Here is a 25,735-nt window from a genome sequence, read left to right as displayed (position 1 = left end):
GCACAGCGGGGGAATATGCCCCGCACGGAAGGGGTTAATGACCAATTTCCAGATTCAATCCCCAAATTCCACTAAGATTAAATACAAAAACAATCTGGCGGTCAAAAAAAGAGAGAAAGAAAAGACAAAGCCCTACAACTGGTAAAATGCACCACCACCACTGTGTAGCGTCACAGAACAAGGTGAACCAATTAGGTAATGCTCATATCTGAGATAAACACTCTTACGAAACTCTTACAAAACTGTCAGATTTCCATCCACTGCCAAGAGCGGCCAGTGTCATCATTTGGATATCACTTGCTTCTACTTGATCATCTTACACAGAGAGAGAGATCGTGTGGTTCTGGTTTCGTAGTAGTCACTCTAAACACCAAGAGTTGACTCTTTCATACAGTATTTACATAACGTTAGCAATAGAAATCCATAGTGATGCAAAAGGATAAGTGCAGTGCAAGTGAGTGAGAATATAAAAAGGATATGGAAGAAAAAAACTTATTATGATATTCCTCCCAAACCTAATAAAAAAAGGTGCAGGAGCGGTGTGTAACAAATATACTGCTGATCACAAAATGGTCGACTAGTTTCAGCCAGTCGGGCTACTTGCCCAGGCTTTCTTCAGGACCTATGCTTTAAAAGCTACTGCATTCGTGGAAAACATACATTTGTATACGATCATATTAACTCCTTCTTTCCAATGACTTTGATTTTAATGGTGCACTGTTTCTTAGTTAAGTCTACTAAAAATGGTTTCTTATGAATGCCCCCTTCTAAATAATTTGTTCACAACAATTGTTTTCAGGGCGGGGTCTCATCTACCTGAGTGGTTACCGGGTGAGGTGAGGTCAATACCTTGTACAGGACAGGTGAGTGGCCTTGTTTTTGCTACATGGTTGATGCCACTGAGATAGGCACATATAGACAAGACAGAGACGTTTTTACTGGTATATGTCCTTTCAACAACTGTTTTGTGTTCTTCTTTTTGTCATTATTTCTTTCAGGTGTGAAAATCACTCTGCCTGTATTGAGGGAATATGACCATATACAAATGTATGTTTTCCACGAATGCAGAATCTTTTAAAGCATAGGTCCTGAAGAAAGCCTGGGCGAGTAGCCCGACTGGCTGAAACTAGTCGACTATTTTGTGTTCAGCGGTATATTTGTTACACGCCGCTCCTGCACCTTTTTTATTAGGTTTGGGAGAAATATCATAATAAAAAGTTTTTTTTCTTCCACATCCTTTTTATATTCTCACTCACTTGCACTGCACTGATCCTTTTCCATCACTATGGATTTCTATTGCTAACGTTATGTAAATACTGTCTGAAAGAGTCAACTCTTCTATGGTGTTTAGAGTGACTACTACGAAACCAGAACCACATGTTCTCTCTCTGTGTGTAAGAGATCAAGTGGAAGCAAGTGATATCCAAATGATGACACTGGCCGCTCCTGGCAGTTGATGGAAATCTGACTGTTTCGTAAGAGTCTTTATGTCAGATATGAGCATTACCTAATTGGTTCACCTTGTTCTGGGACGCTACACAGTGGTGGTGGGGCATTTTACCAGTCGTAGGGCTTTGTCTTTTCTTTCTTTCTTTTTTTGACCGACAGATTGTTTTTGTATTTAATCTTAATTTCCATACCAGACATGTTCTAGTTTCTCTCTTGTCTATTTAATACTACTCAGAACCCCTCAATGAAAAACATCTGGGGCCGTATTACGTGTTGGCATTGTTCGCAATAGGTGCGCCGGGCGCAGACAATGTCAATGCGCCCCATTAAGGTTAATGCGCTGCCTCCAGGGCAGCCGCTTACTCACTACCCTGCGGGCAGTGCAGAGCAGCCGCTCCGTGTTTTCACAGTGCAGGCAGCACCCACCTGCAATTTCAAAGGGGTTTAGAGATCCCCTTGGAGGTGGGTCCAGTCAGTGACTGCACCCGCCTGCAAGGGGTTGTCTGTGGATCCATGAGACTCCCTTTACCTCCTGCAGAGGGCTGCTATCAGGAGGCACACTGACAGTGCACCACCTTTTAAATGGCGCACTGTCAGTGCACTCTGCGGCGCGTCTGTAATATGGGTCGGGGCAGAGTCAAAGAAATCCCCTCATTTACATAGGGCACGACCCTATGCAAATTAGGGGAAACCCTCTGTTGATAGCGCTGGCGCTTAAATTGCGCCAGCGCTATCGGTATTATAGAAGGGGACGTACAAACGTCAGCGCCACCTTGTATAATACCAAAGTGCCCTGAGGGTGTGCAATGCGGGCGCAAACGCCCGTTGCGCCCCGGGCACCTTATGTAATACAGCCCCTGTTGTTCACTGTTACCCATCTAGAAGTCTGTATGTTATTATTTTAGTACCCTTATCATTAGGATTGTTATCCTGGAAGATGAAGACTACCAGGGCCTTCTAGCCTGCCCATATCTTTGCCCACTGTGACATTTTAGATTCCTCAGTCTCCAAGTCTGCCTTTACTCTCACACCGATTACGTCCCGACATCATGCCCATGGCTTTTTTAACAGGAAAATGTGAAATTGATGAGTGGTGCATACTGGGAACCACCATCAGTAGTTATGCCCTTGCATACGGTAGAAGTGTTATCCTGAACAGTGAGCCCCACTCATATTGTTAAGTCTGGTGGCCGGTCTAATCACCATATATCATTGGGTTGTAGAGAACAGTATCACTGTGACAGCATTGAAGAGCATAGTGGGATTGCAGCAAGGGGAAAAAGTGAGACCATGGATGTAGCCTATTATTTCCGAATTCTGTGAACAAAAATAAACAGGGACTTTTTGGACATGTCCTTTATGCTTAGTGTAAACACTTTGTGTCTGGAATCTCTGATGACCTGCTTCCTTGTGGTGCAGACAGTTCTCGTAACTTATTTTGTTGGTTCATAACATTTTCCTTCTGAGCATTACTAGAGAATGTGTTCTGTTCATCAAGATCCTTACAGATGTGTCTGTGTCTCTTCTATCTGCAGACTAATGGCGGCCGTAGAACTCTCCTGGCCCATTCCCATGAAGGCCATTGGAGCGCAGAACCTGCTAACCATGCCTGGGGGAGTCACAATATCCGGCTACCTGCACAAGAAAGGAGGCACGCAAATCCAGCTCTTAAGATGTAAGTTAAGAAAGTGGTATGTCTGTTATTGTCCTTAATATAGCAGACATGTTCCGAGGTATCAATGTACGATGGACATTCTGGGAGTATTTGCCTTCTTTCCTAGACTGGTGTGGTCATAGCATTGTCCTATCACACTAGGAAAGGCGTGATTTCTGTTGAATTTCCTCTATTGTTAGAAAGTATAAGAAATATCACAATTATACAAAACATCCCAAATCTGAAAACTGTCAGATTTTTAAAGCAGTGATAATTTATCCAAATTCATGTTGATTACCCTCCCCATCCTAGAGTGTAGGTCACAGGGATCACAAGAAATCTCTGTTTACGTTTCTAAGAAGGAAGTTCTGACATGTTGATAGACTGTAGTAAATAAATAGAGTCCTTGAAGGTACTTCAAAACTCGGATCAATATCTTGAGACCTGAATCATTTTTCCATGCCTATAAGAAGCAGTTGATGGAAACCTTGCGATCGACCCTTTGAATTGTTCCTCGATCACATACTTCACTGCAGTGTTTCCCACTGTGTCATGTTGACAGAGATATGTGGAGCTGTACCAGTGCCTTACCTGCGGGCCTTCTCTCTGCGGTTTGTTCACTGGTACTATCCGGCAAACTTGACTATCCTTTTTGCCACCATCCAAATGAGACATTCCCGAATGCAGAATAGGATGCATGTCAGTTTGTGTGATTTTTTTGGTACGTATATGTTTTTTTACCAAATGATAGCACAGCGTCAGTGTATAGCTACACTAATATTGCTATTTATTCCTTGCTGACATCTGCATCTTAGTCTGTTTCTGGTGGCTTTATTGGTGCAGTTAGTTGCTGGTCATATGGAGCTGGACTTCCTGGTGTCATCTTCTGTGGTAGTGGTGCCTTGGGTGCATCCCAGAACTGTGTGATGGTGAGATGATTGACAACATTGGGGTGGGGACTTCAGCAAGCAAGGCAGTCTTTTAGTATTCCGATGGTGGAGGATTCTGCGGTGCTAGACTCTCAGAAGTTCATTCAGAGTTGTGACGTTTCTGCTCCTGAAAGTGTCAGACTTTCTCAATTTTCTTTCAGATCCTCTCCATGGCTGTTGTGCATTTTGAGTCATTGGTGATAGTAACTGCAACCTTGTTAGGCTCTTGTGGGTAAGGGGCGGGTATTGTGCCTGCACTGTTGAAGATGGGCTTTACATGTGATGGTACTATGCAAGACTGGCATGCACAAAGACATGGACGTTCAGATCTCCTGTATTTTGAACAGGCAGTAGTTGTCTTTTTTCGCCTGTGCCTTTTAATGGTATTCATTTGAAGACTGGCGGATGCGTATGTGTGTTAGTACACGTACAGGTGTTATTATTGTCCAGTGCAAACTAGTAATCATGTTGGAATTTGTGGCTGCAGCCAGGGCTGCTGTTGGTTCGGTTATGGGCAGGCAGAGGATGTATATAATTTGGAGATACTTTAAATTCTGGTACATCAGTAGACTGTGAGTGTGCAGATCTATTTGTAGGGGAGGTGCATGTGTGCTTGCACCATACTGAGAGAGACTAGTGTCTAGTGTCTCCTATTTCGTGGTGGACAATCATGGCAAGTGGAATAGTTTCCCATTTTTTTCATGTATGTTTTATGTATTCTTCATACCACAATGAGTATGTTGTATTCATTAAACATCATCATGCCCTTCAGTCCTTGGCTATTTGTGGGTTATATGTCTAGTAGCTGACGTAGAAGTTGGGGTTGTGGCAACAAACACGTCCTCAATCAATCAATACATTTGTAAAGCGCACTACTCACCCATGAGGGTCTCAAAACGCTGGGGGGGGGGAGGGGTACTGCTACTGCTCGAATAGCCAGGTCTCGAGTAGCCTCCTGAAGGTTAGTAGATCCTGGGTCTGCCATAGGAGGATGGGTAGGGTGTTCCAGGTTGAGGTGGGAGAACGATCTACCGCCGGTGGTCGCTCTTCGGATGCGGAGGACGAGGGCTAGGTCGGCAGAGCGGAGCTGGCAGTTCTGGGTGTAGAAGGTGAGTTGTCTGTTGAGGTATGCCAGTACGGTGGTGTGGCGTGCCTTATGTGCGTGGGTGAGGAGCTTGAAGGTGATCCTCTTGTTGACGGGATGCCAGTGCAGGACTTTCAGGTGGGGTGTGATGTGGCTGTGGCGAGGGATGTTGAGGATCAGGTGTGCAGAGGCGTTCTGTATGCGTTGCAGTCATTTCAGGAGTTTGGTCAAGGCTCCTGCGTAGAGGGCTTTTCCGTAGTCCAGCCTTCTGCTGATGAGGGCCTGATCTTGCGGATCATGCAGAGAATGTTGAAGTAGGAGGATGAGACGGCGTTGATTTGCTTGGTCATGGAGCGTGTTGAGTCAAGGATGAACCCCAGGTTGCTTGCGTGGTCGTCGGTGCTGCTCCCAGTGCAGTCGGCCACCAGGAGTCGTCCCAGGCTGAGAGGGTGGAACCGAGGATGAAGACCTCCGTTTTGTCCGAGTTCAGCTTCAGATGGCTGTTCTTCATCCACTCGGCGACGGCCTTCATTCCTTCGTGGAGGTTGGTTTTGGCGGTGAAGGGGTCCTTGGTGAGGGAGAGGATCAGCTGGGTATCGTTGGCATAAGAGATGATGTTGAGGTCATGCAGTCGGGTGACATGGGCGAGCGGTGCAATCTTTGATTTCTGCGTTGTGGAGGCGTGTGGGTAGGGTGCGGTGACAGACAGTGTTGAAGGTGGCTAATAGGTCCAGGAGGATGAAGGCCGCTGTTTTGCCGTTGTCCAGCAGGGCCCTGATGTCATCAGTGGAGGCGATGAGGGCAGTTTCGGTACTGTGGTTGCAGCGGAACCCAGACTGGGATGGGTCCAGGATGTTGTTCTTCTTGAGGTAGCGGGTTAGTTGTCCGTTGATGGTCTTCTTGATGACCTTCGCAAGGAACGGGAGCAGGGAGATGAGCCGGAAGTTCTTGAGGTCCTTCGGGTCCGCCTTGGGTTTCTTGAGTAAGGCGTTGATTTCAGCATGCTTCCAGCTCTCCGGAAAGGTCGGGTCTTGAAGAGACGTTGATGGCCTTGCGGAGGTTCGGTGTGATGGTGCTGCTAGCTTTGTTGAAGATGTGGTATGGGCATTTGTCTGACGGAGAGCTGGAGTGGTTGGTGTTCATGATTTTGATGGTGTTGTCGTCGTTTATGTTGGTCCAGGTGAGCAGGGGATTGATGTGGGTGGTGGTTGTGGGAACTGAGGTGCCGGTGGTTGTCGGGGCGGCCAGGGAGTTGAAGCTGTCGTGGATGTCTGCGTTCTTGCGATGGAAGAAAGTGGCAAGGGAGTCGCACAGGTCTTGTGAGGGTGGGGTGTCGTTGGTGTTGGAGCTGGGGTTGGAGAGTTCCTTCACGATGTTGAAGAGCTCGGCAGGTTTGCTTGGAGGCCTGGAGGTCCACGGTGAACCAGCTGGCTTTCTTGTTAGAGAGTCTGTTGGAGGGTTTCTTGATCGGGGCGAGGGAGTTGGCGCAGTCATCGATCCTTCGCCTGAGGTTGTGGGCGGCGGTGTCGGCGGCAGTGGAGTCGGCGGGTGGGCTTCGGGCGTGGGTGGTGTTTATCTGGTCTTTGGTGACTTTAATCCAGCTGCGGCGGGGTAACTGTTGAGTGCGGTGGTGCGAGGTGGGTTTCTGGAAGGTGATGTTCGGTCCAGTCGAGTTCGATGTTGTGGTTGAAGGTGATGTGGGAGCTTGCGGAGAAGATGGGTTCAAGCGTGTGGCCGGTGGAGTGGGTGGGCGTTGTGACAAGTTGTCTGAGTCCGAGGCTGGCGAGGTTGTCAATCAGGGTGGTGAAGTTGGTGTTGTCGTTGTTCTCGAGGTGGAAGTTCAGGTCTCTGAGGAGGATGTAGTCAGTGGAGGCAAGGGTGTGCGTACTGACGAAGTCGGCGATGGAGTCACTGAACTGAGGCCGGTGTCCAGGGGGTCTGTAGACGAGAGTTCCTCTGAGGGTGGTGCTAGGATCGGTGTGGATCTGGAAGTGCAGATGTTCGGCGGTGTTGAAGGCGTCGTCGGTGCTGGTCGAGACCCTGAGGGTGTTCTTGTGGATGATGGCGATTCCACCTCCTACTCCGTTGGTGCGGTCCCTGCGCGTGATCTTGTAGCCATCCGGGATGGCTATGGCGATGTCGGGTGCCTCAAAGGGATGTGGATGAAGTCTGTATATTTTTATTTTGTACATTCAGTGTGGCATAACTGACGGGTGAATCGTATTTGTTTTAACTTTTGTTTGGTTGGCGCAGCATTTTTTTATTTGTTCCTGTGTGTTGAATGTCTATTTGTAGTTCTGCCATCTGACCAGTGTAAGGAGGACCACTCAATCTACAGGAGCCGGAAATGGGCGGCTTACGACCCCCACCAATGAACTCTTTGTTGTTGGGAGCTTGGTCAACAAGTGATAGAAGGAGAAATTTGTCTTCGTCCTTCTCAGGTTGTGCTGTACCAGGGTGCAATTGTGACAATCCCTCATTGCTGGACAGCTTTCCTCGAACTCTCTTAACCCCTTCGACGCTGATGACGAGCTGGGCTCGTCATGAGGTAGCTTCCTCGCACGCTCATGACGAGCCCAGCTCGTCACGTAAAGTGCGCTTTTAAAAAAGTCAGCGTACGAGCGGAATTCCGCCCGCACGCATGCGGTTAAGCAGTGCCATGTTTCTGTGCCTATCGCAGTCCACACTGGGGGCCCGACATGCATGTGCAAAAGTCCAGCATGTCCCCTCACTCAACACTCTTTCCAACAGGTTGGGCATGTTTCAATTGTGTAAGCCTCAGAACCACCGTTCTCACATGTAGTTCTTCTGGTAAATCCCTTCCTGTTTTCAGGAATCCATATCGGGCCCCTTCAGTGCTTTACAGTCTCATCCCCTACCTCCAATGGGTATTTATTGACTTCATCTTGAAAGTTCTGGCATGTGAGAGCTTGAGCAAGTGATCCACAATCAATATGGTTTCCAAGCTGTTGCGAGGTTCACCTAGACTATCGTCTCAACAGAGACAGCTTTCACCCAAGAGTGATAATAATAATAATGCCACTTGTACAGCGCAACAACTACCTCAAACAGAGGTGTCCCAGCGCTTAGCGGTATGTGCAGCTGAGGATCAGCCCCACAGTGGAGTTAGCCGTGGCTAACGCGCCAAGTCGTCAAGGTTTACCTGCCCTGACTTTTTAGTATTGCTCATCATCCGTGTAGCTGCTTTCTAATCCCTCAGATGTGTCTGAAAATTGTACGTACCTACCCTCTCTTTGCTGTGCTCAGTGTAAGAGGAACCACTCATAATCTGTATTCATTGAGGTTTTAAGTGTGCCTGAAGCTTCGACCCCCATACCATCCTCCTATTTATCACCAGTATCGGGCAGGTTCCAGAAAAGTTTATAAAGCTCCTGCTCAGCACACTGTAAAAGAAGGGACCTCTTCAATGTCGGTCTTATGCAACACTTTGACATAGTTAAGTCTACCAAGCTAGACATTCCTCTAGGGAGTAGTAGATTACATCTGCCCCAACTCTCTTAAAGGGCAGCCGAAAGTTAACAAACACAGACATGGACTGCATTGCTGCTTTGGCGTCACCAGTCTTGCTAAGTACCATGCATCAGGTGTTACACTGACACATTTCAGAGTGGTAATCAGCATTACCGCACTGAAATGCATTGTCACGCATATCTACTGTGACTTGTGACTCAGCTGTCACTCAGGCACAAAGTGTGGCAGCTAGCAGTGCGCCACGCCCCTAGTGTTGTGCACTACGCGTGCTGTGCTCCCGCAGGCTTGGGGCTCGCACTCTGAGGTAAGGTACCACTGGCACCTTCACAACTCACTCAACTGCACAAGTGCTTTAAATGTATCATGATTTTATTATTGTGATCATTCCCCGTGGTGCGGCTTTTACCGATAGCTTGACATCATGGTCCAATGACTAGAATACCGGGCCCAGTCAGGTTGTGCTACATTGTGGCTCCGCGGGGTACGTCACATCCTGCTGCTGGAGTGTGGGGTTTTGAGGAAGGTGCACCTCCGTGCTGGCGGTTTTGCTGGTGGTGCCGCAAATTGTATGATGGCGCCGTTCATAACGCTGCTGCAGGTACCTCGCACCGACCCAGGCTGTTGCTGTGCCTGTAGCTCAGCTGTTAATTTATCCCCCGCCGAAATTATTGCAGCCGCCTTGACTATTTCTAAATAATTAAGCAATTTCGGCCTCATTCAGACTTTAGCTTCCGAGTTGCCAAGCAACTGGGGTTTCAAGGACCTGTCACCGCTGACCCTGCAGCCAGGTACCCAACGTAGACTTCACCTATCAAACAACGTGAGTACTTTCAATGAGATTTTTCAGTGTTCCCTAAACTACTGTGCCACGGCAGTCGCGGTGGAGATTCAGTTGGCTTTTTCACTAGAACCCCAGAGCAAGGAGGTTTCACGCAGGGCTTTATTTAGTTGAGGCGATGGAGCCAGTGTTCCAAACACACTGGGACTTTTCTCCCAGGGCAAGCTTTCTTTTGCAGTCGTTATATCGAGCGAACGCGACCCGATCCTATTGGAGGGCTTTACTTGCGCCACAGTTACATTACAAGGACACATTCATTTTTTTGCTGGGCCCGTCTAAATTAACTGATTTGCCCAGAATCATAGGGTTTTAAGCGGGCTTCGCTGAGACTCGAACCTGGCTCCCAGTGCCAAAGCCTGCAGCCATTGATAATTTTTCCATGACCAGCACCACCATGTTCTGCATCGTCAATGCAAAAATAATACACAGCAGATTTGGTTTGCCTTCTTATGTAATGCCATGCCAAATTGTAGCGGCTGACGCCCCACACCCCTCCTGCAAGGCTTCTATGACTGTGGAGCAACTAGATTCAGCATCCAACACACTGATGTACCCAACCTCTGAATTAGGAGGGGCGGGACTGCGGGGGTGCTGAGAGGTAGACAGATTTTAAAGCCATCAGTTTTCGGTGGGTGTCCCTTTACCTGCCATCTCTAAATGACGGCTTTCTGCTGTTTGGAGTCCTCCTATATTTGCACCATAGGCAAGCAATCACCAGTCAGTTCCACGGAGCTCCTCAAATGCCACTTCAGGTTACAAGGGTACTAGGTTAGTGCGTTTACATTTCTGGTACTTTGCTGCAGTTAACGTCTTCGAGTTTCTAGTTGCTCAGATGGGTGTAATTTCTGATAATTATATGTTTTCCTTGTCTGCATTGCTTGATTGTGCTCGCGAGAAAGTGTCACTCACAGAAGTTCAAATGTCACTTATAAATACACTAAATTATGAAAATGTCACATACAGCACTCTGAAACCTTGGCAGCTATCAATGCGTCACAAGTTCTTGTAGACCCATTGCAAAATATGCACAGGATTTTAACTAAATACCAAGCAGGGTTCCGATCAAAAGCAAGCACACTTGATCAAGCATTTAGGTTTATGTGCATTTACTGGAAATACATCATCTTTAGGAAGGGCAGCCTTTATGTCGCTTTTATAGATTTAAGGGCTGCATTCGATTTAGTCCCTCGTTCCCAGTTATGGGAGACATTAAAGAAAATCGGGGCACCACTGGAATTATTAACACAAATGGTAAAGTTACATGCAGGAAACTTTGCTACAGTACGCTGGGGACCAAGGGGAGAATTAACCAAACCAATTCCAGTGAGAAGAGGAGTAAGACAGGGGTGCGTCCTGGCACCAACCCTCTTCTCACTCTATGTCAATGATATCCGCGAGTTTCTGTCAGACTGCAAACACGATTCCCCTCGCCTTGGGGGCGAAGTGGTAGCGGCCCTATTATTCGCCGATGACACTATTTTAATATCACAAACCCCCAAGGGACTTCAATCCCTAGTGGATACCTTTGATAGATATTGCTCGCAGAAGGGCCTAGAAATAAACTCCAGCAAGACCAAATACATGGCACTAAACCCCCACAGAACATTTAAAAAGAACCTCGTTTTAAACAACCAACCACTAGAATATGTAGATAGCTTTAATTACCTAGGAATAAACTTGGATAGTAAAATGACTTGGAATGGGCAAATCGAAAAGAGCAGGATAATGCTGGTTCAGAACTCGGCACCTATTCTAAAAACACACGAGGCCAGCTCATGCAGGGCAATTTCCCCTGCATTGGAGGTATACAAAATTAAAGCACAAGCAGCAGCGCTATATGGGGCCGAGATCTGGGGCCCACAATGCAAGAAAAACTTTGAGCGGGAAGAAAACGTATTTTACAGACAACTATTAAAACTCCCCAACAGGACGCCACTGTTGCCGGTAACTTTGGACCTGAACTTAAAACGTATATCCCACCACGCTGCACTAAGGCCACTTTTGTTCTGGATCATAATCTGGTCAACCCCTGAACTGACTCATTATAAAACTGGCCTGGAGGAAATTCTAAAGGTGAGAAGACCCAAAGACATCCCGTGGTTAACCCACGTTATGTCATGGATGCAAAAGTTGGGCCTACCTCATTACTGGAACGACCCAGAACAGCTAACAGCATCTTGCAAAAAACATCTAAAAGAGATATTCTGGGCCCACATAATGTCCAATCTAGTACATAATACAACTGTTGGGCCCTTAACCGTGAAGTTTCTGGCATTCAAAGACGTAGCACATCTAGAGCCCTTCCTTGACGAGATAGAGCCTCCGCTAGCAAAATCTCCATACCTGCAATTTCGATATGGTATCTTGCAAATAGGTGTTAACACACACAGATGGAATGGAAATGGGGGAAGTCCTAGAAGCGATGCTTGTCCCCTTTGTGATGCATCAGAAAAAGAAAATGAAGCCCACATATTATTCTTTTGCTCAGTGTACATTATAGGTAGAAAACGTTGGATTATACCTCTCTGCAGGGCCCTAGATAGTAGGAGCTGCAGTACTGTTGAGCGCATATTGAAAACTGATTCATCACAAACCATAGTTTTCTCTGTAAGCAGGTTTCTATTCAATGTATTCCTGGTTAGGAAGAGAATGGGGCTCAAATTCTAGGGGCTATCTTAAATTGTGTTTTAAACCGTATGTTGGTAAATACGTTAACCTCCTTGAAAGAGAGTTAAAGTTGTAGGTGATCCACATCAATTCATCCTGTGAAATCTTATGTATGTTTTTAACCTTTTAAAACGATGACATATTTATATTGCTTTTAACACTAATTTTAAATAATGAATTATGACTTGGCAATCCAGGGCGTGTAGAGGCTGACTATTCGACGAACCATTACATTGTTATCTCCCTGTGCTTGTGTACTACTTCCCTTGTATCTGTGTAATGCATCAGGTAACTGGCAATTCTATGAAATGTTTTTTTTAAATGTATCTTTTATGGTCAAATTGACCGAAATAAAGTATAAAAGAAAGAAAGATAATTATATGTTTTCCTTGTCTGCATTGCTTGATTGTGCTTGCGAGAAAGTGTCATTCACAGAAGTTCAAATGTCACTTATAAATACACTTGGCAGCTATCAATGCGTCACAAGTTCTTGTAGATCCATTGCAAAATATGCACAGGAGCATACTGCTCGAATTCAGAATCCTTGTGTTCATTCAAAGCTTCCCAGGTCCCTGCACTCATCCCACGGGCCCGTATTAAGCAGAACTTGCTGTAGCCATGTGACCGGTAAGGCTAAATTTAAGGTTCAGGAGAAGACAGTTGTAAAGGGAGATAAGGGTAAATTTAGGATTTGAGTATGGGTAGTAGTAAATTAAATAAAAAAGAGGGGGGTTTAGAGGGTTCCCCCCAAAAATGAATATAATTAATTATGGGTGGGTAGTGGTAAAGAAAAGTTAATTGAAATACATTTTAAAAAGGGTAGCTTGAGGAGTACCTTCCCCCCAATAATTTCATATAAATATCTGTGTTTTACTTAATTTTAATTCTTACCATGTGTGGAAAAGGCACGCGTTTTAGCGTCATAGAACCGTATTTTACCGCATGGTCCGTATTTTAATGTCCTAGTCTACACAAAAATTAGGAAAATCTCATAAAGTGTGTATTTTTCCCCTTATCCGTACATACAACTTATATATCAAAATAAACTACTTTAAAATGTGTTTTCGATCTGGACCGATGATTAAAGTATAAGAAGGCAGAAGGGCCGTGTGAAAAATGAAAAACGAAAACTGTATTTAACTTAATTTAGGCTTTTCGGAAACTTAACAGGTTGATAAATGTCCGGCAATTTTCTCTGGAAAGGTGGCCTGGCAACTCCGGGTGTAAAATCTTTGAGCATAAGCATCTTATAAATAGGGTGACCAACCGTCTGTCCGTTGTCCGTGAAGGATTCTTTAACGGACGCCATTTGTCCGTAATTTTAACCCCGGGCACCTGTCGCACCTCCCTTAAGCCGGCAGCTCCCACCCACCTCCATTCTTGACTCCTATGCAAAGCTCAGACGCCTAGCAGCATTGGAGAGGCACAGCGGGATGGCAACCCTCACACCTTCAGCCCTTGATGAGCTGTAAAGAGGCGCTTGAAGGGGACGGAGAGGGAGGGGCGGCAGCTTCAGGAGCAGGGGCATCTATTCAGATGCAAACAGCCCTGAGTGCCTCATGTCTCTGCGATTAAGGAGGGCTTCACACATTCCATTTCTGCCCAGGGCCCCAAAAATACTAGAACCGGCCCTGATTACACTGCGCAGCACTGGTTGGCTTCACAGAGCTTAAATACTGTCACTACATTTTAAACAAACCTGGGTTCGTCTAACATGCAGTCTTAATGTAATACAATTAAGAAATGACACAATCGCACCCACACTGATTAACAAAGTATGGAGGACAATCAGTTAAATCAGTTCTCTTGGAGCATCTCCTGTAAGTACTGTACATCACAGTGGGGGGGGGTGCAACTAACTTTTTGGAAACAGAGCCTGTCTTCTCCTTGTCTTGTCCAGGAAGGGGTGAGGAGGAGCCCTACCCCACCCTGGAAGAGGCCAAGATTATACTAGAATACTGCATACCCACCCCTGTGCCCACTCTGGTGGATCCTGTTCCCCCTCCTGTGATGGCTCCTGCCCCGCCCCAGTGATGGATCCTGTCCCCCTCCTGTGGTGGATCCTGTCTCTGCCCTGGGTGGCTTCTGTCCCAGTCCTGGAGTGGCTCATGCAGTGAGGGTGAAGTTCTTGATGGGCCTCTTGTCAAAAAGGCTCCGCTCAAAATTTATATGAGTGGATGGCTGAATGAATTAGTGAAAGTGTGAATGAAAGATTGAATAGATGGATAATGAGAGAGGATGGATGGATTGATGAGTGAGTGGAAGGATGGAAGAGAGAAAAGGTAAATGGCTGGATGTATGGGTGGAAGGGTAGCTGGATGGGTAAAAGGGTGGATGGATGAGTGAAAGGATAGATGAGTGAAAAGGTGGATGATGAGTGAGTGGGTGGATAAGTGAAATGATAGATGGATTGATGAATTTATAAATGCAAGGGTGAATGGATGGACGAATGAGTGAAAGGGTGGATGTAAGGATGGATGAGTGAGTGAAAGGGAGGGTAGATGGACAAAATGATGAATAGATGAGTGAAGGAGTGAAAGGATAAATGGATGAGAGTAAGGATGGATGAGTGATAGGGTCAATGGATGGATTCATGAGTGGATTAGTAGATGGATGGGTGGGTGGATAGATGGAAGGAAGGATTGCTAAGTGAAAGGGTCGATGGAGAGAGAAAGGGAGGATGGATGGATGACTGATAGAGTGGAAAGGTGGAAGGATGAGTGACTGGGTGGATGGATGAGTAAGTGAAAGGATGGCTGGATGGGTGAAAGGGTAAATGGCTGGATGGATGAGTGAATGGATGGATGGGTAGAAGAGTGGATGGATGAGTGTACAGATGGATACGGTGAAAGGGTGGATGGATGGATAATGGATGGATGAGTGAAAGGATGGATGAGGGGATGGGTGAGTGAAATAATAGATGAAAGGATACATGATGGATAGGTTTGCAAATTGTTGAATATGTTTGGATATGGCTGGGCTTACTTCTATAGTATTGCGCGACCTCTGATGTGTCTGTAAAACGTATCCAATTGTCCTGTAGTTTTGTCCTGAATTTTGACCTCCTGTCCTGAATTTGTGTCCTGAATTTCGACCCTTTGTCCTGAATTTTTACTATCACCGTCCTGAATTTGCACCAATGCCAGTTGGTCACCCTACTTATAAACTTGAATTCCACACTCCTGCCGCATAAGTTCTCTACGAAACAGTCTGACGAGTGCTGCAGGGTAGTTGGTCTCTGATTAGCTTCGTCAGAGCAACGGCGCAACAAGCAAGTTGAAGCAGAAACGAGGCAGACCGGAGAGAGGCTCGTCGGATCATTCCTTCATTACAATGTCAAGTTTGCGAACTGTGTCAGCGATTCGTGAGGCACACCTCTCGCCCCCTCTTCCCGGGGGCCAGGGGGCAGGGCCCCGCGCGTACAGTATAAGACACGAAGGAACGCGTGCGGGGGCGGAGCTGCCTCTTCAGAAACATGCACGGTAGGTAGCGCCCCCAGCGGGCCCCTGCGGAAGGAGCAAGCACCGTCGATCTGACTGAACTCCGAACATACGAAGTGAAGCGCTTTGTTGGGTTGCGTGGCGCGCTCTTCACTTTGGGATCCTTCCACAGAGCGGGCCCTCGCACCGCCAGTGCTTTGCTGGCACGCGCAGTCCGCGCCTGACCCAGCCATGAAGGGGCTGTGATGGTGAAAGCAGTGTCTTTGAATCGGAAGCCCTCACCACCCCCATTTTCAATAACCTTAATATACCGCATAAGTAGCAAATCGCATGACAGTCGCAGAAGCAGCAGGGAATTCACCTGCAGTGCTAGCAGCTAAGCACTGTATTAGCAAAGGAAGGCAGGAGGCCTTGCTAAAACAGATTCACTGGGTGCATAACATTACAAATGCGGCATTTCACTGCATATTATACTCTACCACGTGACAAAATGTAATTAAGGCTCATTTACTTTTAGGGGATGGCCTGACCTTTAACCCCTGAGATCTGGTACATTCTTTTCAACTCACCTGGCCTCCCTTAGTGTTCACATGTTGGCTTGAGTATTGTAGTGTGATATGTAAACAGCAGCTCGACCCTGTGCTGTGAGTAGTATTGCCCAGAAACACGTTTCCACTCCTCCCCATCCCTTCCGAGTTTTTGTGATCTGGTTCAAACGAACCCAAACCTAGTTCTTTACGTGGGATGAAAAAAGTGAGGGCGTCTCAAGGGGGCATGGCCAAGGAAGTGTGACTGAGAATCTTTTCCATCAGGCATGGCCTAGGAAATTTTGGTTGGGGCTTAAAACATGTAAAGTAATTCTCTGCTTCACACAGTATTCCGCCTGACCTGTATTTGGGTGCCTCTTGTGAGTGTTCTGTTTCTGCATCCAGATATAAAACACAACGATAGACCCACGCCTAAAACAAGCCAGATCTATTGGCTTTGCCAGTGCTGCTTTGCAGTAACAACAATGATTTTGTGGTGAATAATTCAAATTGAAAATGCTTGTATTCTGAAACTATGAGACTAAATTAAACACTGCTAAGGGGTAACGGCATTTAGAGTAGCTCGATCACGCCTGTTCTCCTCTTTACACCACTTTCCCCTGCAGTCTATTACCCTTTTAGACTCTTGCACCCTCCCCCCCCCATATTTCTTATATCCTCTGCATGTCAAACATGCATTTCCTCTTTAGCACTGCCTCTTCATTCTCTCCTTCTGCACACACTCCTGTTCACCTTTAGCCTAGGCTACAGAGATTTCAATCATTCCCTTTCATAAACACGCACTCACAACCCGAACTCACTCAGAGCCCTGGAGGCGACTCAATTCACAGTATGCACTAAACGAGAGTTTAATGCTGCATACAATAATCTAAGGAAAAGTAATTGTTAAGAAATTCCTCGGTGTTTTTACCTGTAGAGTTAAGGCCGAGAAAATTGAGCTGGATAGGCATATGCTTAAAAGTCCATTTTAAAAACAATTACTATGGGGTCTGTGAACCCGGCAGGACCTGGTCACATGAAGCCATGCCAAAACCAGACCTTTCTGAGTACAGTGTCAGCATCTCCGTTTACAGCACTCCTGTTAGCCAGGCACACACTTTAGCACCTGCTTTAATAAATAAAGTTTTGGTAAAATATCATTTTTAATTAAGGTAGAACTCCACCAGCCGGAAACACCCAGGCATGACGAATAAGAGAGGGGGTGATTTTGAATTGAGAACATTATGGCCTAAAAGTAAATACATACCTGTGCCTACTATTCCCAAAGGTTAAACCTCCGTGGTATTTTTACAATAACAGAAAGAGGTTTTATGTTCTGGTATGGTGTAATCTAGTATACGGTTGGTGGCAAGCCACTGCTGCTCTCAGTCCTGTGTGTATGGGGACCCTCCCGGCTCCCTCAAGCGTGGTGAGGAGCAAATGATGAGTCATATCTTTAGTAAAGCTGACAGGGCGCGAGGCCTCGGGCCGCATGCTGCTTTTCATACTGCGCTCGGTGAAATCGTTTGCTACTTTGGTGATTTCATTCTCCTGTAACACTGCCAGGTGCTGAAGCATTGGAGTATTTAATATTTTGTTGTTGGCACCTACATAGCAACAATATGTGTGGCTAGCTATCCTACACTCAAAACTAATCTTGCTTGTGAGTGGGTACCCTAGTTACCCGGGATAGTTTATGAAGATGTGGAGTTACAATGGGTCAGTGTGCATGAAAGAAACGTACATATAAAGTCAAAATCCTCAATCCCAATTGCTCAAATGTGGATAACCATCAAAAATGAACTTAATGATCAGTCCTATCATCTGGTTCTCCAATAACACGTGGTCGGTCCCTTGATCATCAAGACCATTTGACCACGGATATGATAATGGAGCAAGATCGAGTCCATAGACACTTATAACCGACCATGCGACAGCCGATCATTGATGGTTGAAAGAAATAGTAAAAGTGCAGTGCAAAACAAGTTAGTGGTGATGGTAAAATAGAGTGGAATGTCCTAAAAAAACGTTATTAGGCAAAGGACACGCCCCCTAATTAAAAACAGAACAGTACAGGCGACAGTGGAAACAAATATCTGTCGTAAAACAAGGCCAATATGTTTCTGCCTAGCGGGGCATCAAGTCCCCCGGCTTTCATCAGGGCCTCTGCTCTTAGTGTGAGTAGAACAACAATTTTACATCAATCGAGGGGCATAGATAGAAAAAGACTTGCCCACTTATAATATTTGGAGAACTAAATGCAACTTTTGCACACAGTAGCCTGTGTTTTAACTGAATTGCTTTCTACTAGTGGTAGCTATTTCTGCACTGGAACACAAGAAAACTTGTCTCCCTCCATGCTCAGTCGCCCCGCTCTGAAAACCGGGACATAATTTAAATTTACAGAAACACCCAGGACATACGGTGAAAAACAGGAACAGTCTCGGCAAATCTGGGACGCCCGGTCACCCTATGGGATTAGCCCAGCAATCCTATCGTTTAAATTGTACTCTATGTACAGTATCCCTTGCCCTGTTTAAGTGGCATCTGCCCTTGTTCACTTCAGTGTAGTCAAGAATGCCAAGACACACTTTCCACACTTTTTTGTAACCAGTGCAAAAATCCTGCACAACAAGACCTACAAAGATTGTTCAAATAGTTAATAGACTGAACATGTGAAATAATCAAGGACATTTTGGGGAATTTATTCAAACAGTGGTGGCTGGTGACATTTGAAAGTGCGGGGGGGGGGGCGGAAAGTTTCCATCGGAGTGCACAGTGGCGATAACTATTACCCTACATGGGTCGCATTTGTTTAATACTATGGCAATGCTGTATAATTAAAAAAAGGTAATTCTTCAAACAAATAAAACAAAATACTATACAGTCGTGGCCTGCATGGTGGGCGGAGGGAGGGGCATGAGGAGGAGGAGGAGGTACGCGCGGGGAGGGATGGGGTGGCGGGGGATTTAATTAAATTAAATAAAAACCAAAACTTTACCAGGATGAGGCATCTCTTCCGTCTGTCCCGCGTCACATCACGTCTCCGAGTCCTCTCACAGACGTTGGCAAATCATAGGACTGGATGCGACTGGGAGCGGCTACTCGGCTAGATCCTGCCATTTGACAGGGCATCGGGCGAATGTACGTCACCGCCCCACAGGATCCTATCTTCAGACATCTGCATTACACTAGGCATGCGCAGGATGCCTAATGTAATGTCAATGGAGTGGCCCTGCAAAAATGAAAAGCGCCCTCAGCTCACAGATGCACAGTCGAAGTCTGCTGGACTCCTGCTGCTCTCGCCTGTGTGCCTGCGCTGTGCGTTTGTTCACCATGACTCATGCGCACTTGAGGCTGTGAAGCACAGGCTGGAAATGTAAACAGACTAATTGTGTCTGTCTGCTTACATTTCTTGCTACACGTGAGCAGTTTTTCTGTTGTTGATTCTGCCTAGTGGGGCACCACCCCCGGCGCCCCTATGGACCAGCCGCCACTGTATTCAAATAATTGAAAATACTTTGCACTGTACAGAGGGATAACATACATCACAGTGCCGAGTAGTGTTGACTTGTTACCCTTTGTTACGAAAGTGGCCATTACTCTGTAGGGCTTGCACTTTTATTTTTATTGAAACCTTTGCCCCAGAAGGATGTTATCGCGTATTACATTTATTATCAGTATACTGGTACCTTAGGCTACCCTGACCATGTATAACTAGAGAGGAATGACAATGGTGTGGGCGTGGGCGAAGGATGAAGTTCACAGATAATGGCGAGATTTGAGAGAGTACACAAGTATTTCACCCCATACATTCAGTTGTAAGTGTCTAACCATTCAGATATTTCCAGGAAAGTAAAAACTTGAGTCTTTCAGAAAAATAGTAACTGTTGTATATATTGATTGATTGATTTTACTAGTTATATAGCACATACTGTCACCCTACGGGTATCCTGGCGCTTCAGACTAGGAAGAATTGACCAGAGTGGAATAAGTCAGGAAAAAAGGAAATCAGAAACTTTACTTAGATCTGCTTGCCTGCACCAAGTAATGCACACCTGTCTGGTGTCTATATATAGCAGAGGCTACTAAAAGAATATAGAGGCACTGAAGCTAGTGGGTCGAATTACTTCTCCGTTGACCTCCACCACTGTTTTGTAGTTATACTTGTGCTCATACTGTCTTTCAGGGCCGCTGAGATTCGTGATCATACACAAGGGATGTGTGTACTACTTCAAGAGTAGCACGTCCGCCTCCTCACAAGGTGCCTTCTCGCTGAATGGCTACAATAGGTTGGTATTATCATTTAAATATACAGATATTTTATAGTGTCTTGCAACTTCTTCAGAGTGATTCATATTTGGAAAAGGGGTGCTTGATGTAAATATAGGTGACTGATACTGTTTGATAATAAGTGTGCTCAAATTTGTATGTAGGCTGTGTCTTGGACGGACAAGTACATCTTTCGGCCAGAACACCATTTTCCAAAATACACCTTGAGGAAGAGGCACAGGAAAACAACCACAAGAAGAATAACCCTGTTAATGTATGGAACTCTTCCATGACCACTTGTATCTGATTTTAATAGAAAGTCAATTTTGGGGATCATATGGTATGGAAGCACAACCTTTGTGAGGTTGTTGAGGGAGACAGGATGCTGACGTGATGTGCCATTGGTACAGAGAAGAGTGTTTTGAAAGCTGTTCTCTGCGCGACAAGTAACCGATGAAGAGACTTCCATGCTGGTGTGATGGTATCGCTTCTGGTTGGTCCAGAAATGTGGAATTTCATTTTGGTTTCATCTCAGTTTTTAGACCGCTTTAGCAGTTATACTAGCGTCATGTTTTCCAAACAAAATTATAATTATACGTACTTACAGGTATTTATACATAGAGAGGCTTTCAGTCTGCTTTTTAAATTAATTTTTCTTAAGTGCCTTTCGCATTTTCCATTCATTCACTACTGCATGGGACAATGGGACAGCCCCTTCAGCCATTGGCCACCTTCACTGTTAGTGATGGCGTTTTGCTCTTGCACATACATATAAAAAGTGGTCCATTTTAGTGCCATGTCTCATAGACCAATCCCTGCTTTTTTTAATGTTTACATTTATTATTGCGATTCGTCATTTTTTACTTACTTTTTTTGACAAACCTATGCGTCATTTTTAGATGTTTTTACTTTGTATTACTCTTTCATTACGTTTACATTTGTAATATTTAGTTCGTATGTTTTCACAAAAAAAGCTTTACAAAAAATCACAGGCTTGCTAAGGCCAGACCTATTGGTTTTACCAGTGCTTGCTTAATTCACTTCCTTTCTGATTTTTAATCTGAGCTTAAGTACAGAAGCTGTCTGTCCCGCTGTGCTGTGCTGTCCTCTTCAGGAATTGAAAGGCGTACATTTTTGAGAGTTTCTATTAAATAGTTAACAATTCATACCCATTGCCTATAAATGCTCATTCTTGATAACCCCAGAAAACAGCATCTGCTATGGTGACCCGGGCAAGAAAAACACAGCGCAGCAGAACTACAAAGGAAAGACTGTACTGTTTCTGTTTGGCCTGACTGAGCGTTTCCGAGAATATTAAACCAGCCGAGGCATTTAGCAAAAGCACTAGCGTACAATAGTGTAACTTAAAGAGGGGATACTGACTGGCTCATTCTTTGTTTTGGACCCGTAGGCTTCCTTCCGGGATTTTTTGTGGCGTACAGATAACACATTTCTTTAGGAAGTTGTTTTGTCCACAGGAGATGGCTCACTATGTACATCACTCTCTCGACTTATCCCTCCCAGTTGCCCGCAAAGTTTTCAAAGCACAGCAAAAAGTGTTCCTGCTTTGGAGACTCTTTTAGTTATGTAAAGTTTGAAGAAAGGCTTCTGACCTAGACACTTGCGGAAAAGCCAACACCGAGCTTTAGTCTTCAAAGGGGGCAAAAGCACGTTATTTCCATTTTTTTCGGAAATCTCGAGGGTTCAGCATCTCTTTCATGGATGAAGGGTATCCAACGTTTTACTGATTTTACTAAAATACATGTGTGTGTGCGTGTGTGTATATATATATATATATATATATATATATATATGTGTTTGTGTGTGTGTATGTAAGTACATGCATAGATATTAATGGATGAATAGGACTTTTAGGGCCCTCCCTCCAACCCCCTTTACCCATAGGTCTGTTGTGTTTTTTGCCAACTACAACACATAGTTTGGGGTAATAGGTCAGCTGTCCTCAGTCATTGTTTAACTCAGTGTGAATGATGACATTCTGCTCTTTCACTTGGAGCACATCCACACAAAGGAGTTCCCCTAAGTAGCAGGGACTCCAATGGCAAACTTTGCAACTGGGGAACTAGGTTTGAGACCAGGCATCGTTCAACATTCTGTGATTCTGGGGAAATCGCTTAATCTCCCTGTGTCAAAAATAATAATACAAAATGGCACCTTGTGTGATGTAATCTCGTGTTCCTGTGAAGATTCTAATGCCCATTGGGACATGTTTCGCTACATAAAACTGCAACAACAAAAATTAGAAAAGGAATGCCTCATTGTGCACTGCTGTCACACAGGTGCACAACATGAACATGCCTTCCTCGTTGCAGTGTGCCACTAGTCTGTGCTCACAAGGGCTAACGGTGAGTGTACTTTTAGAATCTCTTATCACATAAGGAAGAGTCAATGGGTAAAATTTCATAAGTATTCTGAAGTCACGCTGTTGTTGCCTCAAGCAATATTTCTAACTTGAACCATAAGTTGCAGTCATGTCAGGAGGACACGAAGTTCAGCTGCTGCCAGGCACCTTTCCTCTTTACTTTGTCTAGAAACTTTGTGTGCTGTAAACTTTGTACACTTGTCTGCTTGCATTCCGCCTTTGTGCCGGTCCAAACTAGTTTATACCTCACAAATTTACATTTTTTAAAAAGCAGTCACAAACCCACTGGGTTTGGTTTAACACACGGAAACAGCCATCCTGCTGCAGTTATTAAAGATTTATAGCCCATTGCCGAGTGCTATACCGGTTGTCAAATGCTCTGAACCAGGGTTATAGGCCTGAGCTGCAGGCAAGGTCGGTGACCAGGGAGAGGGCCTTTAATAACCAGATTAGACTACAGAGGAAGGGCTATAGAGTTATTAGATATTCTATCCACTGAGGGTACAATGTTCTAGATTAAAAAGGGAGAAACAGAAAGACAAACATTGGAATGTTGGTGCACAAGGCTTTATACCAGCCTATATTAGCCCAGAGCCACTACATTGTCTTCATTGCAGCTCCCAGCATTCTAATATTCTAATATTTCTTATTTATTTAATTGTGGTTTTGTATAGCAGGTGCCAGACTCACCATGACAATAGAAGGTTTCACAATATAATCTAGAGATCAAAATAATCACAAAACAATAATACAAGGATCTTGACATATGTAAATTGAGATAAGGATAGGAGCAATCCAAAGAGGCACATTAGGTGCACGTCCAGAGGCCTAGACAAGTTGGTCAAAATGCTAAAGGTTTCTTAGTATTTTTTGATCAGAGTATTTTGGTTTGGTATAGGGACTATATAGGGTGTATGCCGGGGTTACTTTCGGTCCACTACATAATTTCGAAATCTATAGCCGAGGGAGAGATTTGAAAAGTTTATATTATGTGAGTAAATTCTCAGTTAGATTAAGTTTACAGAGTTTATCATTTATTGAATATCTGTGCTCTGGTGTCGTTTTTCACAGCACCCTTCAGTATTCACTCACATGTTCTAGTTGGTGCTAAAAATTAATGGGCAGCTTTCTCAAGAGTTTACAGTAAATGTTAGCAATTTTTTTTGTTGTTGCAATAACTTAAAAGTGATATGAAAGTACTGATTTTTTAATGTGAACACCCAGTCCAGCAATTTGTCAAGAGGAAAAACTTCCCTTTGTTTAGAGTTGTTCTTCAATTCTCTAAAGTCCTTAATATTCATTGCAGCCCAGCCTTGAAATTTGGCATCACAAGGTCGATAAAGACAAATGACCAGCAGTGGCGTAACAATGTTGCCAAGGTCCCCCAGGCAAGCATAGAACCCATCTACCCCCCCAGTTCGGGAGCACGAGGTGTGGAAGCCCAATCCCCTAGATTTTTCCCTTACATATTGCTCCCATCGGGCTTATTAAAGCCCAATTAAGCTAAGAAATTGGCTGAAAAGCAACAAATAGGCACTTCAAAAAGATTCCAATTATTTATACTTTGAAAATTGAGCCCATTACGTCAATTTTCCTCCTGCACTCCAAAGATTTTTATAAAATAAAGCAAAATAATTCAATCAATCATTTCATCTTTATTCATCTACAAAACAGCCATAAAGGAACACAATATACGACAGACACTGCAAAAAAGGCAAAAAACACGATATTACATAAGCAACAAAATATTAAAATATATAAAACCAAATAATTAATTTTATAGTACACACTCCCTGCAAAATTGTGGGAAAGAATGAGTTTTACACGCTGTCAAAAAGTCTGAGTATTTAATTTAGGTGCCGCTCGCATAGAGGTTCGTTTTTGCCCTGTGACCCTGTCTCCGCTACAGGAGTAGCTCTGCTGACCTGTTTTCCCCGTGTTGCAGCCGCTGAAGAGAAGACCAACTGCGTGGCCGCAGAGGAGGTGAGAGGCGCGGCCCCGGGACTGCGAGGACCAGCATTCACCATCAGCAGCTGGGTCCTCTTCCCGCGTGAGCTGCGCCCCCTCCCAGTGCCCGCCTCCAGCTGACTTTGCCCTATATCACCTCTCGCGGCCCCCGCTACGCGGGAGCCGCTCGCATAGAGGTTCGTTTTTGCCCTGTGACCCTGTCTCCGCTACAGGAGTAGCTCTGCTGACCTGTTTTCCCCGTGTTGCAGCCGCTGAAGAGAAGACCAACTGCGTGGCCGCAGAGGAGGTGAGAGGCGTGGCCCCGGGACTGCGAGGACCAGCATTCACCATCAGCAGCTGGGTCCTCTTCCCGCGTGAGCCGCGCCCCCTCCCAGTGCCCGCCTCCACCCTCCTAAATTGAATTTAAACAGGTCCTTCAACGCGCACCGCGGGACGCGCGCGGGACGCAGGCCGGGGCGAAGACCGGGCAAAGAGCGGGCCGTTTGAGGCCGTTCGAGGACCGGAGAGACTGGATTGGCCTACCTGCCGTGCGTCCGCACGTAACTCTACCATCCTCCTTATTATTAACATCAGCCTCATAGCCCAAGAAAAATGGTTGTTACTAGAGGAACTAAAACCAAAGTCCCGGGTAGCGTTGGTAAATTGCTTGGTCCTATGGACGACTTCATTACAAAGGCCAACACGTTCATAGACCAAAGCATTTCACTTATGGAAGAAAGGGTCTCCTTGGACCTGGCCTTTGCCAAGAGATCCTCATTGGGGACTTTGGCGGACGCCAGATCACCAGTTACTGGAGTAACAATCGCTGAGGTCAACCCGACACGAGATAGATGCAGTCTACCTAACACAGTTGACCTATCAGTGTCCCAACTAGCTGAATCACAGCTTAGTTTTGACCTCGAAAAAACTCCGGACTTAGTCCCGCAAACCCCCCCACCCATTACCTCCATAGAAATAATGATAGAAAGGGGAAGGAGGGAGGGAGCGATAAGCAAGAAAAGGGTAGCCCCTAATCCCCCAATACCAAACAAC

The 25,735-nt window shown here is 45.3% G+C and overlaps 1 protein-coding gene across 11 annotated transcripts in view; it reads left to right on the top strand.

Annotated features, from left to right (window-relative positions):
- The window catches only part of SH3BP2 (SH3 domain binding protein 2), a 420,756-nt gene that overhangs the window by 315,750 nt on the left and 79,271 nt on the right, over positions 1–25,735 (top strand). For 6 of the 11 annotated variants that reach the window (XM_078678566.1, XM_078678567.1, XM_078678568.1 and 3 more), the window contains 2 exons: positions 2,985–3,124; positions 20,270–20,372. In XM_078678566.1, coding sequence (XP_078534692.1) covers positions 2,989–3,124; positions 20,270–20,372 — 239 coding nt within the window. In that variant the 5' untranslated portion in view covers positions 2,985–2,988. Of the gene's footprint in view, positions 1–803; positions 864–2,984; positions 3,125–20,269; positions 20,373–25,735 lie in introns of those variants that run through there. The other 5 variants (XM_078678573.1, XM_078678575.1, XM_078678574.1 and 2 more) reach the window with 2 other exon arrangements.

This window comes from Lissotriton helveticus, chromosome 2_2 (genome assembly GCF_964261635.1).
Source record: "Lissotriton helveticus chromosome 2_2, aLisHel1.1, whole genome shotgun sequence".
NCBI lineage: Eukaryota > Metazoa > Chordata > Amphibia > Caudata > Salamandridae > Lissotriton > Lissotriton helveticus.
This window is presented reverse-complemented; position numbering and strand designations above follow the sequence as displayed.